Source organism: Agelaius tricolor, unplaced genomic scaffold (genome assembly GCF_023055355.1).
Source record: "Agelaius tricolor isolate 1412-34295 unplaced genomic scaffold, bAgeTri1.0.p SCAF_2, whole genome shotgun sequence".
NCBI lineage: Eukaryota > Metazoa > Chordata > Aves > Passeriformes > Icteridae > Agelaius > Agelaius tricolor.
The window spans coordinates 94556065-94569139 of record NW_027269262.1 but is presented as its reverse complement, the minus strand read 5'-3'; the positions used below and the strand labels follow the sequence as shown (position 1 = coordinate 94569139).

Below are 13075 nucleotides of genomic sequence, written 5' to 3'. Positions count from 1 at the left end.
CCAGGGCATGGCAGGGACATTTCCTGGGGTTATTTCTACCTCAGTGCTGGGAGGAGGTGACTTTGTCACTCCTTGTCCCCAAAAACAAAGCACGAGGATCTTGGAACCAATCCAGCTGAAAATATCTGGGGACTTACAGTCATCTCCTACAAACTCCAAACAGCCTCATTAAGCTCAGGTGCACCTAATCCTTAATGAACCAATAATGTTGTCACATGTTGTTCTGCAGTTTGGATGATTACAGGATTCCATAAAACCCCTTCTTTGGCCTCCAGGGCTGCCAAGAAGCTGCCAAAATAAATGAGGTTATTGAGCAACAAGGGAGAAACAAGAACAAAGCTCCATCCATCCATCCATCCATCCATCCATCCATCCATCCATCCATCCATCCATCCATCCATCCTCCTGCTGTCCTGGATTTCCCAAAAAAATCCAGCCACTCCCCAGGGCTCCTAATACAAGCACTGCTGGCACCATGGTTCAGAGGTTGGGACATGGATCAGGATGGATTCCATCACTCTGGCTCAGGTTCCTGGGAATTCTCAGCTTGAACAGAAGTTCCCTGAGCAGTTCAGGGTGGGGTGCTATCTGCTTGTAGGGTGGAGGATGGTTGAGGTCTAAAGCTTGGAAAAATCCATGGAATCATGGCAAGTGGAGAAATGACACTAAATAAAAGAGCTGGAAGGAAGAAAAAAAGAGGTGCTGAACATCTCAGATTAGAATAGAAATTAGGAAGGATTTCTTCACAGGGAGGGGGGTCAAACATTGGGACAGGCTTCCCAGAGAGGTGTTGGTGTTCTGCATCTGTCAGTGCTTAGGTAATATTTGGATAATGCCATTTACAACAAGGTTTAACTTTTGATCAGTCCATAGGTAGTCGGGCAGTTGGATTAGATGATCATTGTAGGTCACGTGCAACTGAAGCAGCTTCTCTTCTCTCTTCTCTCTTCTCTCTTCTCTCTTCTCTCTTCTCTTCTCTTCTCTTCTCTTCTCTTCTCTTCTCTTCTCTTCTCTTCTCTTCTCTTCTCTTCTCTTCTCTTCTCTTCTCTTCTCTTCTCTTCTCCTCTCCTCTCCTCTCCTCTCCTCTCCTCTCCTCTCCTCTCCTCTCCTCTCCTCTCCTCTCCTCTCCTCTCCTCTCCTCTCCTCTCCTCTCCTCTCCTCTCCTCTCCTCTCCTCTCCTCTCCTCTCCTCTCCTCTCCTCTCCTCTCCTCTCTTCCCCAGTGACCTCATGGCTTTTCAAAGCAGCCTTCTGCCAGGGATAGCATTTCGTTCCAAAAAAAAAAAAAGAAAAAGGGAACACCAGTGGGACTCTCAGCTGTGTTCTTCTATGGAGTAAGGATTAATGTATTACCTTTATTAGTGGTAATATTGTAGCTCAGATATTATCTGAATAAAACATCTCAGCTCCTTTATCTAGCCCAGGAGACAGAAAACAACAGATTCTCCAAGGACCCTTTTAGTGATGTTCTCCTAACTGGTGACATCTTGCACAGAGCTTGGATTTCTCAAGGTGACAGTCACAAATAATGATAATTATTGTACTTGGAGTGCTGATCTCCCAAGAGCAGATCAGGACAGGAAATACCACCCAAGAGCAGGGGGAAGAAGAGCAGTAATTTATTCTCCATGTGCTTTTTGACCATCAGAGCTGTGAAAGTCTGGAATACGAGCCACAAAGATGCACAGATTTCAGATGAGTTTTTTTTTTTTTTAAATTCAAAGAAGAAATAAGAAATAGGATAGAAATAAGGGTGGAATTTGACTTTTGGAAGCTCAGGAGACCCTAGACATGATCTTCTTGAGTAGTAAAAGCCCCTTGAATTATCAAGACTGGCTCTCTGTGATTGAAGAACCCCACCAGGCCGTGACATCTTTGCATAGAGCTGGAAGAACAAAAAAAAGATTTCAGAAACCCCTTTTGTGATCCAAGGGCACCAGCAAGCATAAAACCCTTTCTAGCTGCATCCCCAAAGTTCCTAGGTGCCCATGGATGGTGGATGATGGCATTTTGGTTAAAACCCCTCATTTTGTGGGGAAAAGTCAGATATTTTGCTATTCACTCTCCCCTTCTTTCCAGGCTGACTCTCCTGCTCTGCTGTCAGTGCGTCAAAGTCTGTCACCATCTCCTGGGTGTTTGTTTCTCTTTCTGATTTGGGTGGCATCTCCCAACACAGTGACAGCTGTCTTGATGCTAAAAACACCTCTTCCCCCGTGGCTGCTCTCCCTGGAGATTGGCAGCAGCCAGGAAAGATTAGGAACAACGTCTGGCTTGTTTTCAGCCCGGCTTTGTAAGGACACGGCTCATCTGATCCTGGTTTTGTGCATGAGCAGGTAACGACACAGAGCTGCTGCTTTGGATTTGCTGCACAGAAGGAATTTCTGGAGGCCCTGTGGATTTCAGGAAACAGATTTTTGGGTGGAAAAGGTTCTGCTGAAGCTTCCACTGGATCTGAAGGCACCTTTTTAAAGATTCAGAAGGTCCGTGAGGAAGAACGACATCAAAGCACGTTGATAATCAGCTCGTGGTGAGCCTGTTCCCAGGAATCCCACTTTGGATCGATGTTCCTCACTGGGAGCAGTGGCACGTCCCTCTGCAAGCATCTCCCATCCCTGCTGGCTCCCAGCCACCCTCTGGAATCCTGCCACTGCCCAGGGCACAGTTTCGACTGGCACATTTCCACCCGCCCCCAGGATTTCATGGAGGCAAAGCCTTCAGCCCCAGCCCGTGTTTGTGCCTGGTCCAGGGAACCCAGGGAGCAGCCAAGGAATGTGTGGAGCAGCATGGCTCAAAGAAGGAGCAGAGCTTCTCCCAGTCATCCCAAACTCCTCACTCTGCTCCTCTAGTGAGGCTTTTGGAGGTGTCCTGTGCAAGGCCATGAGCTGCACTCGATGATCCTTGTGGGTCCCTTCCAACTCTGGATATTCTGTGATTCCATGATTTGAAATCCAAAGGTATTGCAGGAGCAAATGCACCGACACTGGAGTGCCTTGACTTCACCCAAGCTGCTTTTCCAGGAAATCTTTTATATCTCCTTCCCTGATTATTGAGTGAAAGCCACTTCTTTTGCAAGGATGTGAAGGGATGGATGTCCCAGTCCCAACAAGACAGGAATAACTCAACTGCTCCTGGATGATGAGTCCAGGACAAGGCTGGGCATTAAAACAAGGTTTGGACTGTGCCTCAGTACAGGGGTGTCACTGCTGGTGTGACTGGGGATGCATCAAATTGTCCTTGGAGTGGACAGGAAAGACCTGAAGACATGGAAAACGTATTCACCCCTTGTATTGCACTGGCCTGGAGTGCCAGGACGAGGGGGAATGTCTTCCCACTGGCAGAGGGCAGGGATAAATGGGATACTGAGGAGAAATACTTGGCTGTGAGGGTGGGGAGGCCCTGGCACAGGTTTTCCAGAGGAGCTGTGGCTGTCTCATTCCTGGAAGTGTTCCAGGCATGGTTGGACAGGGCTTGGAGCAACCTGGGATAGTGGAAAGTGTCCCATAGCAAGGGCTTGGAATTTGAGGATTTTTACAGACCCATCCAACCCAAACCATGCCATGATTCCATTAAGAGACCTGCTGGCCAAAGACAGCCTGTGGGATTTTTGTTCAGGTTCTGGAGTAGGTTTTTGGCACTCTGATCCATGGATTTAATATGTTTTGGCTTTCAGTTCCCTGTAAAATGTTGGATCTCATGGATCTCAGCAACTTGCCCAACCATGAACTGGTGCAAAATCCTTTCCCCCCCAAGGCACAACATCCCCACCCACATTTACTGAGGATATTCAGAAACTTAAAGCTCAGTCCTTAAAAAATGTGTGGCTGGACCAAGCCTGGAGCCACCAATATGTGACAACTCCCATCTGTCCAATGGGGACTGAGGGATAAAAGGGATCAGGACCCAGAGCAGGGCACAGAAGGATTAAAACATGTTTTAATTCTTGTGTTTTCCAACCGGATGGGAATGTGCAGACTGCAGCCCCAGGTCTGTGCTGGAGGTGGAGCCCACCCAGACCATCTGCCCCCGCCTTTTGCAACACTCTGAGCGTCTCCCTTGTATCCAAGTGACCCAAAATGACTTTTCTAAATTAAGATCCCAACCACGATGCCGCGCTCGACTTCCTTCCCCCTCAACACATCTGCTGCTGACACTGAAAGGTTCTTTTCACCTCATTTTTAGGCTTTGTTTTCATGCCTGGGGCTGTGCAGAGTAAAGAGGGAAAGAGGCTTCTGCGCTCCTCTGGAATTAGGGATGTGAGAGTCAAGCAGGAGAAAAATGAAGATATCCAAGAGAGGATGTGCAGCCGTGTCAGAGGCAGATGCTCCAAGCCCTCCAAACCCTAATATGGAAAAATGGCTCTATTTTAAGACCGGAAAAAAGTGCACATGATAGGTTTGAGATGAGAAATAATTTGGGAGTGATATTGAAAATGATATCACTGCTGCTGTACTTCAGCACACTGCCAGGCTCATTCCATAATTAATAACTCCTTCAGATGGAGTGACTTTCCTTTGAGGGTGCAGAATTAAACATTTAAATCCCTCTCTGTAAATACAAGGCTGTGGCAGAGCTCTCCAGAAGCCTTGCAGCTACACTCTAATGTATATTTATATTCTAGATAAGTATTTTTAGCAAGAACTACAAGTCCTCTCTGTATTTGATGACATCAGAGCTCTGTTTTACATGCAATGTCCCGACTGCAAAAAATATCCCCTTCTTTTTCCTGCTCTTGGAATATCGCAATAATTTCTGTCCTTGTCTCATCTCTCTTTCACGTTTAATGTGTGCTCCAAGAGAGCTGTGTGGGGATTTTTTTCCTCTTTTTTGCTCCCAAAGATGATAAAATATATAAAATTTTTAAAAAACTAAGCAGCCAAACAGCTCCTGGTGTTTCCCACCTCTGCAATCAGGGCATGCTGGGATAACAACCACCACTCATGGCCTGACCAGTGTCCTGCTGTGGAAAGCAACTGGAAATGATCCCAGCTGGAAAACCCAGTCCTTTAAATATTAATCCTGCTGCTCCTGTGATGCTTCTCTGGGAATCCTGCTCAGGGCAAACCAGGATTGAACCCGGGTCCTCCTTCAGTTTAAATCCAAGCTGAGTGTTTTGTCTTTCCAGAGAAATTATCTTTTGGAATGCCCACTCCACCTTCTGGAATCGTGGAGCTCACAAGTAAAAGCTACTCAAGGCTCACACCTAGCCCTGATTTTTGGCTGGAGGTGGGACTCCACAGGGTATCCCAGCTGGAATATCCTCACAAATGAACCTCTCTTGTTCTTTTCTCTCTGATTTCTGTGTGGAAAAAAGCACTTTAGGTTTGTAACTGGAAGTGGGAGATGCAGATCAGGAAAAAATTCCTCCCTGTGAGGGTGGGGAGGCCCTGGCAGAAGTTTCCCAGCGGAGCTGTGGCTGCCCCATCCCTGGAAGTGTCCGAGGCCAGGTTGGATGGGGCTTGGAGCAACCTGGGATAGTGGAAGGTGTCCCTGCCCATGGCAGGGGTTGGAATTTGATGATCTTGAGCTCCTTCCCCACCCAAACTATTCCATGACTGCATGCCTCTAGCACTGCCCCACATTTGCAGAAGGGCTGGAAAGAGGTGGAAAAGGCAATTTTTTTTTGACCAGATAAAGCATAAGGCACTGAGGAATGCCCTCAAATCTGGAGATAAAATCTCTGCATGTGTTGAGAGGAACAAGCCCTCAGACAGACAAAAAAAATCCTTCAGCAGAGCAACACCAGCGCTGGATTCCGCTGGCTGTGAAGCCTCACCCGGCAGGGCCGAGAGGTTGCAGGTCTTTTTCTGGCCCTTTGGAAACACATTTTCCTCTGTTCTATTTTCTCCAGCCTATATTTAAACTCCTCTCTCCCCGTGTCCACTCGACCCAGTGACGCAAAAATCCGGCCAGGCCTTTGATTCTCCTGCATTTCCTGGGGCACTGGCACTGGCTGGGTTTAACTCCTAAGGGGCAAAAGGAGGGATAAATAACAGCAATAACCAAAGAAACAGCAAACTCGATTTTTTTAAGTGCTCCCAGTGACGCCTGTTCAGCCTCGTGGCTGCCACAGTGCGAACAGGTGACTTGTAACACAAAAAAGGCCATTTTTATACCCCTGCGTGAAGGGTTTGTCACCTCTCCTAATCAAGGAATGTACTAGAGGAGCTTTTAAGATAAAAATCTGATTCCGAGCCTGTTTTGGCTCCAGCAGAAACTCGTGGGTCACGTTGGCAGGTGAGTCCCGGGTGAGAGGAGGCCGGGAGGGGCAGGATGCTCACAGCCAGCACCGGTGACACGAGGGGACAGTGCCCACGGGGAGCATCTTTGCAGCACAGCAGGGTCACTCCCAGCCTCCTGTTGGCCTCACTGCTGAGCTCAGGCACTTTCTCTTTTGCTCCCTGAAACCCCCCCCTGCCAGTTCTCCCAGTGCGTATCCCAAAAAAGCCTCCTGTCCCACTGGACTATATTTTACCCTTCTCCCCGCTCCTTTTCCAGCAGGGATAGCCTTAAATCTGACTTTTACAAGGAGGATTTTTGCACTCCTGTGCTCATCCCTGTGTGTGGTTTTCCCCCTGTCCGGCACAGGGCAGTTTGGGAGCTGAAAAACAAGCCAGAAACGCCCTCCCTGAACCCTGTGCTGCCCCACACTCCTTTCCCATGGGAATATCGAGCACAAAATAAAGGTGCTGCAGGCTGAAAACCAGAGAATCCAACTTTATTTACGAAATTCTCACCCTCACCCTCCCAGTCCCTCTGTATCCAAACCCTGCCCCATCCACAGGTGGAAAGCAGAGCCCGGGATCCTGCAGAAAATGTGGAAAGGCTGCTGGAGACAGAGCTGGAAGCCAGGACAAAAAAAAAAAGGAATATGATCTGAGGATGGCGGGGCTGGAGCTTTGCTTCTGGCCTGACACATCCAGCTGGTTTTGAAGAAGGGAAAAACAGAACAGACGAGTGGGAAGCAGGGCCTGGTGCTCAGTGTCTGTGAGGGTGGGTGGAACTCTGGGATTTGAGTAACTTCCAATTATTATCCTCGCCATGGCGTTTGCTCCCTGCAGATCTCAGCACTGCCAGGGGGTTTTCAGTGTTTTAGTGGGTTTCACCTCCAGGGAAAAAGGCTCACCATCCTCCTGAGCTCTGCCAAGGAATGCAAGATTGTCAGAGTTTTCTCCTAAATGGCACTGAGAAAGACCTTGAGAAACTATTCCTTCAGTGCAAGGATGGAAAAAGAGCCCCCTGCTTTGGTTTCTTGTGGAAAGAGAGTGGAAAAGGGGGGGAAAAATGGAGGAAAAATAGACTTTGCCACAGAGGAGGTTTCAGGGATGCTGTGAACACACAGGGATGGTGCACGGGGTGTATCCGTGCTCCACTCTACCCTTGTTTCCCGATCATCTGGATGATCCCTGGCAATAGGAACAGAGGGAGTGGCAAATTTCCTGCATCTCTGTGAGCTGGGCACACCTGGCTCATTCATATCTGCTTCCACTCCAGCTGCTTTTGCAGCAGGCAGGGCCTCAGAATCAATCCCACATCTGCTCCAAGCAAATCCCAGCTGGGATCCCAGCACTTTTAACTGATTTTTCCTAGAGCTGAGGGTCTGGGATAAACATTATTTTTCCCATCCTGCAATTTCTGCTCTGAAGGGAAGAAGGGAGGGCAGAATAAGAGAAGAATTTGCTTGGAATAATCTTTAAAACATCTGGAAAGAGAAATCTGGGAGCTCCAACTGCAACCTGAGCTCAGGCAGAAGCTGAGGGAGGGGTGTGTGTGTTTGTCTGGCCAAAGTTGGAAATTTGAGCTGCAGGTCTGACCTACCCTGGTCTGTCAGTCCAGGGGGTGTGCTGAGCTTTCCAGAAATCCATCCTGTTCCCACATGGAAGCTGAGCACTTCTGAACTCATTCCTTAGCTTATCCTTGGACTTAAGCTCCAGATCCCTGCAGTTGCCGCCCACACCCTGATGGGCAGGAGGTAACTGGGCCCAGATCCATCTGCTCCTCTCAATCGGGACATGGCACAGGATTCCCAGAGAAGCTGTGGGTGCCCCTGGGTCCCTGGAAGTGTTCCAGGCCAGATTGGAGCTTGGAGCAACCTGGGATGGTGGAAGGTGTCTCTGCCCATGGCAGGGGCTTGGAGCTGGATGATCTTGAAGACTCCTTCTAACCCAGCCCATTCTCTGTGGATCCTGAGGAGCAGAAGCAGCTGAAGGTGAGGAACATCTGCTTAAACAGCTGGAAACTGGAGATTTGAGGGGTTTAAGTCCAGGTTAAGTCCAGGTTTAAGTCCATTCTTGGCTTGAATGCAGCATTGAAGACGGGGTGAAGCCACCTGTCAGCAAAGAAGGACATTCCCAAAGCATCGAAGAGTTCATGAGGCAGCTTGGCAGGGAGAGTGGTGGGCTTTCAGCTGGAGCTGGGACACTTGTGACCTCACAGGGAGCACTGGAGGACCGTGCCAGCCACCAGGGCCACCAGACCCAGCGCTATAGGGCTGCTCCTCACCCCACTGCTGCTCTTGGTGTCATCCGTGCACAGGTCGGTGTAGCAGCAGGATTTTGGCTTTTGGGCCCCTATCCCATCGTAGGAGAGGCATTCCTCCTCACAGTCCCTGGTCACGGTGATGTTGCCAAAAAAGGGATAACCTGGGAGAGGCAGATTGGACAGGAGGAGGAGGTGAGAGAGGGGAGAAAGCAGGGAAGGGAAATGGGATTGAGAAACACAGACAGAGGAGGTGTTGGACATCCCTAATCCATGGGTGCCTCTAACCCAGCCTGTTTTCTGTGGGAACAGGCCTGCCAGCTCTCACTGCTGACTCTCTCTCACCCTCCTGCTCCTTCCAAAATCATTCCAGCATGGACAAGGGACACAATTCCCTGTAGATGTTTGCACCCTCTATAAATTCAAGGTCCACAGAGATATCGGGGTAGGAAAGGCAACACAGAGGCAACAAGTGCAGTGAGTCCTGACACTTCACTGTGAGGCTCCAAATCTGATGGATTTCTCTCCTTCCCTCTCTAAAGTGGGATAATTTCACCTGGGTTTTTGCAGAGATGTTAAAGGGACTGGGATGGGGAGAGGGAAGTGTGGCCAGCAGATTAAGGGAGGTGATTCTCCCCCTCTGTTCTAGTGAGACCCCACCTGAAGAGTGGGAGCTGCCTCCAGCTCTGGGGTCCTGACACAACAAAGGCAGGGAATTGTTGGAGCAGGTCCAGGCGAGGCCATGGAGATGCTCCAAGGGCTGAAGCTCCTCTGCTCTGGAGCCAGGCTGGGTGAGCTGAGGGTGCTCACCTGGAGAAGAGAAGGCTCCAGGGAGAACTCAGAGCTACTTCCAGTGCCTAAAGGGGCTCCAGGAGAGCTGGAGAAGGACTTGGGACAAAGGGATGGAGGGACAGGACACAGGGAAGGGCTTCCCACTGCCAGAGGGCAGGGATAGATGGGATATTGGGAAGGAATTCTTGGCTGTGAGGGTGGAGAGGCCCTGGAATGGATTTCCCAGAGAATCTGTGGCTGTCCCATCCCTGGAAGTATCCAAGACCAGGCTGGACGAGGTTTGGAGCAACCTGGTCTACTGGAATGTGGGAGTTTGGAGTTCCATGATCTTTAAGCTCTGTCCCAGCCCAACCCATCCTGGAATTCTCGGGTTTCTCCCCAGGACCCCTCAGGGGCAGTGGTGGCACTCACCTAGGTCCACGGAGTGCAGCGTCGTGGTGCACACGGTGGCTTTTGGGGGACACAAGATGGGTGTCCTGCACTTGGAGATGTCTGTGGGCTCCCTGCACACGTAACATCGCAGGGACTGGGCTGCAGAGGGGACAGAAAAGGCTCTGAGGTGACACAGCCAGGAAGACAGACCCAAATCTTCATCTTTCTGACCAAAATGCAGCAGCGTCCAAAATTAGGAGGCAATGGCAAAGCTTGGATAAGCCAAGGGAGGGGAAAAGACAAATCCCAGCACTGGAGGACAAGGGTGGTGTTGCAGGAGCTGGGCCTGAGCATGACTTTGGAGGCTCAGCAGCCCGAAAAAGGGGCTAAAGCTTGAGCTTTGGTAGGTCTGAGCATCCTCTGTAAGAATTCAGCCTGGAGAAGAGGAGGCTGAGGGGAGACTTTTTGGGATCTACAACTTCCTGATGAGGGGAAGTGGAGGGGCAGCACTGATCTCTTTGGAGCAGTGACAGAATCCAAGGGAATGGCCTGAAACTGTGTCAGGGGGGGTTTAAGTTGGATATCAGGAAAAGGTTCTTCCCTCAGAGAGTGGCCAGGCAATGGAACAGGCTCCCCAGGGAATGGTCACGGCCTCAAGAGCTCAGGAAATGTTTGGACAACGCTCTCAGGCCACAGGGTGGGATTGTTGGGATGTCCTGGGCAGGGCAAGGAACTGGACCTTGATAATCCTTGTGGGTCCCTTCCAAATCAGGGTATTCCATGATGGTAAAAACCAGCTCCTTCTGCTGAGACCAGCATTCTCTCCCATCCCTCCCTTCACAGCAACAGCTCCTTCCTGCCCTTTTAAGGGAAATTCTGCAGGAATCAGTAGCTGAGAGCAGGATTTAAATTTCAGAGCTGCGTCAGAGATCCTGAGGTCTGAGTGTGGCCCTAAAACTGCTCTCATCAGGGGCTACCGCTGCTTTTTGAAGAGGCGATGTACAAACCCTTGCTGGCTGCCACCTGAGGGAGGTACACCTCTGGATATGCAAATCTATGCAAAGCAGCTCTCAAACCCCTCAGTGTGAGCGCTGTCCATCCACAGCCAGCAGACACTGAGAGTGTGGATTTTCCGGAGTCCTGCGGTGTGGCTTGATGACAAAAACCAGCCTGGTTTGAGATTTTCTATCCTGCCCTCCTTCCACCGGCTGAAAAACAACCGGCAAGCGTCCAGTGCCATCTATTGGTAAAAATTCACAGCGACGCTGTTTTTTGTTTGTTCCCGTTCTGCCGTCAGAGGCACCTCTGGGGCTTTGTGATAAGGATAAATATTTTTGAAGGCATTTGTTTGAACACCTGACTTCAGAAAGGAATTTTCAAGCATCTTCTCCTTGCAGCAGCTCCTTTGGAAAATTCAGCTGTGGGGTAGAGCCTACACAGCGCAAAACTTCTCTTTCTCATTCCTTGGCCCTTGCTAAGGAATTAAATTCAAAGAGACAATTCCTTGTCTCTTTGCAGAAGTAAAAAGAATGTTTTCATGGGAAATATTTCAATTTTCTTGTGGCCATACTCCCTGTAAACAAGGGTGGTGGAGCCATCCCTGTTTATCCCAGCTCAGGACCTCACTAGTTCCCTTCCCAATAATCCATGATCCAATCCATAAAATTGTTATATATTTTAACAGAGGTAACACATTATCAACAATCAATTGGATGCCTGTGGATGTGCAGGATGGATGGATGGATGGATGGACAGAGCAATTCTGGCTTCAGGCACTTGAGAAACTGTCCTGCAACTCTTGGGGTGAGGTGGTTTCCATTTACAAACCTCAATATTTTCATAGATATACTGGGGAATGCCTTGGGGGAATTAATCCCAGTTAAAAGCAGGTTTAAGGAAGGAAAACCTCAACCCCCTCATCTTTCACTGACTCCAGGTGGGGCATTTGGAGGACATGGCTTGTGTGGGAAGGTTGCATGGAAGAGGAAAGCCCAAATCCATAAGGACTGGGAGAGGAGAACTGAACAGAGACAGCTCTGCATCCTGATCTGAGCCAAATAATTGCCTGTTCCTCCCTGTCCAGCAGGACCTTCTATTCCTTGATATCAAACCTCAGGAATATGAATGGTCACTGACATATCCTCAACCTCAGCAGGGGTGCCTAGGCCAGCTGCTTCCGTTTGGATCATCCCCAAAAAAATATTTCTGCCTGATTTCAACTATAAAGCAAATGGGGTTGATAACTCTGCTTCCATAAAAATTCTTTGAGACCTTCGGTGGTTTCTCAGAAATTTAATTAAATCCAAGACAAGAATTCAGATGGGAATGTTTGATCCCTGCCCAGGCTGCCTTTCCTTTGAGATCTTCCATGGAAGCAGCCTGAGGATCGCTGGGGCCCGTGGGCTGTGGGTTAATCCCCTCTGGGGTGGTGTCATCCCTGGAATGCCTTTTCCAGGCAGGGATGGGGCTGCAGTTGGTCACATCTGCATGGAGGAAGGACACAGCGACGGCCAAACCCTGCTGCCAGCTTGCCCAAGATCCAGAACCATCACAGACCCAGGGGAATTTCCCATTTCCACCTATCTCCTGAAATACCTCCTGAAATTCCAGGGGAATTTCCTATCTCCTGAAATAAGGGAAAATCCTGGAGCTGGGGGTTTAATAAAACTTTCCAATGTCCTTGGAGTTATTTCTCATACCCCCACCTTAATCTGTATTGAAGTTTCACCTTCCGGCTTTCAGCACTTCCAGCAGTCAGCTGGAAGGTTTTAGGGGTGCCAGGAGCTTGGGATGAATATTCCTGATGGGACAGGGTGGCAGCTCAGGTAGAGACTGGCACTTCAAGCTCTTGCCCAGGCTGGTCCTGCCCTGTGCCTTGTGCTTGTCCCCTCCATCCCTGGATGTGGGTGACAGGAATCCAAAGGACGTGCATTGCTCCCAGTCAGGCACCACAGCTCTTCCCACCAGGAATGCATCTCCCCTTTCCCATTTCACCCTCTCCTTCGACCTTCTTCAATACAAAAGGCATCCTTTCCCCTACCCGGGGGGTTACCAGGTCTTTCCCCTCCTTCCCCTCCCAGGAGTTTCCCAGGGTGGGGGGCCCTGGAGTGTTGGGAATGAGGAGCTCTTACCCAACTCCACGAATGCCAGGCCAAGCAGGAATCCCACCAGGAGTTTCTTCATGCTGAGAGCAGATCCAGGCAGCCAGGACAGATCCAGAGAGCTTCTCCCAAGGAGCTTTATATGTTTTCCCACCCTCCACCATCAGCTGTTGTTGATGCTGTGGGCGGATTCCCTCGGGGTGATCAGGGGAAAGCCCAGCTCCAGTCTGGATTGGGATTTGCAGAGGAACGAGTTCCCTGACGAGGTGACATCACCCCAACGAGCAGACTCCTGCCATACCTCGGCTCTTCCCCAGGTTTATGTCCTGGGGCTGGT

At 49.8% G+C, this 13075-nt stretch overlaps 1 protein-coding gene across 1 annotated transcript; it reads right to left on the bottom strand.

The window, feature by feature from the left end:
* Positions 1-8425: 8425 nt before the first annotated feature.
* LOC139600998 (ly6/PLAUR domain-containing protein 2-like) lies at positions 8426-12820 on the bottom strand. The gene is made up of 3 exons (XM_071449656.1): positions 12769-12820; positions 9677-9796; positions 8426-8637 (listed from the first exon to the last, which is right to left on the bottom strand). Exons 1-3 carry the CDS (start codon positions 12818-12820, stop codon positions 8426-8428), a joined length of 384 nt encoding a protein of 127 aa, XP_071305757.1.
* Between the last annotated feature and the right edge of the window lie 255 nt (positions 12821-13075).

Coding starts and splice junctions, on each gene's coding strand:
- LOC139600998 (XM_071449656.1), bottom strand. CDS start 12,820: ATGAAGAAACTCCTGGTGGGATTCCTGCTTGGCCTGGCATTCGTGGAG. Junction 9,797..12,768: donor CCTGGCATTCGTGGAGTTGG/GTAAGAGCTCCT, acceptor TCCCCTCTGCAG/CCCAGTCCCTGCGATGTTAC. Junction 8,638..9,676: donor GCTGCACTCCGTGGACCTAG/GTGAGTGCCACC, acceptor TGCCTCTCCCAG/GTTATCCCTTTTTTGGCAAC.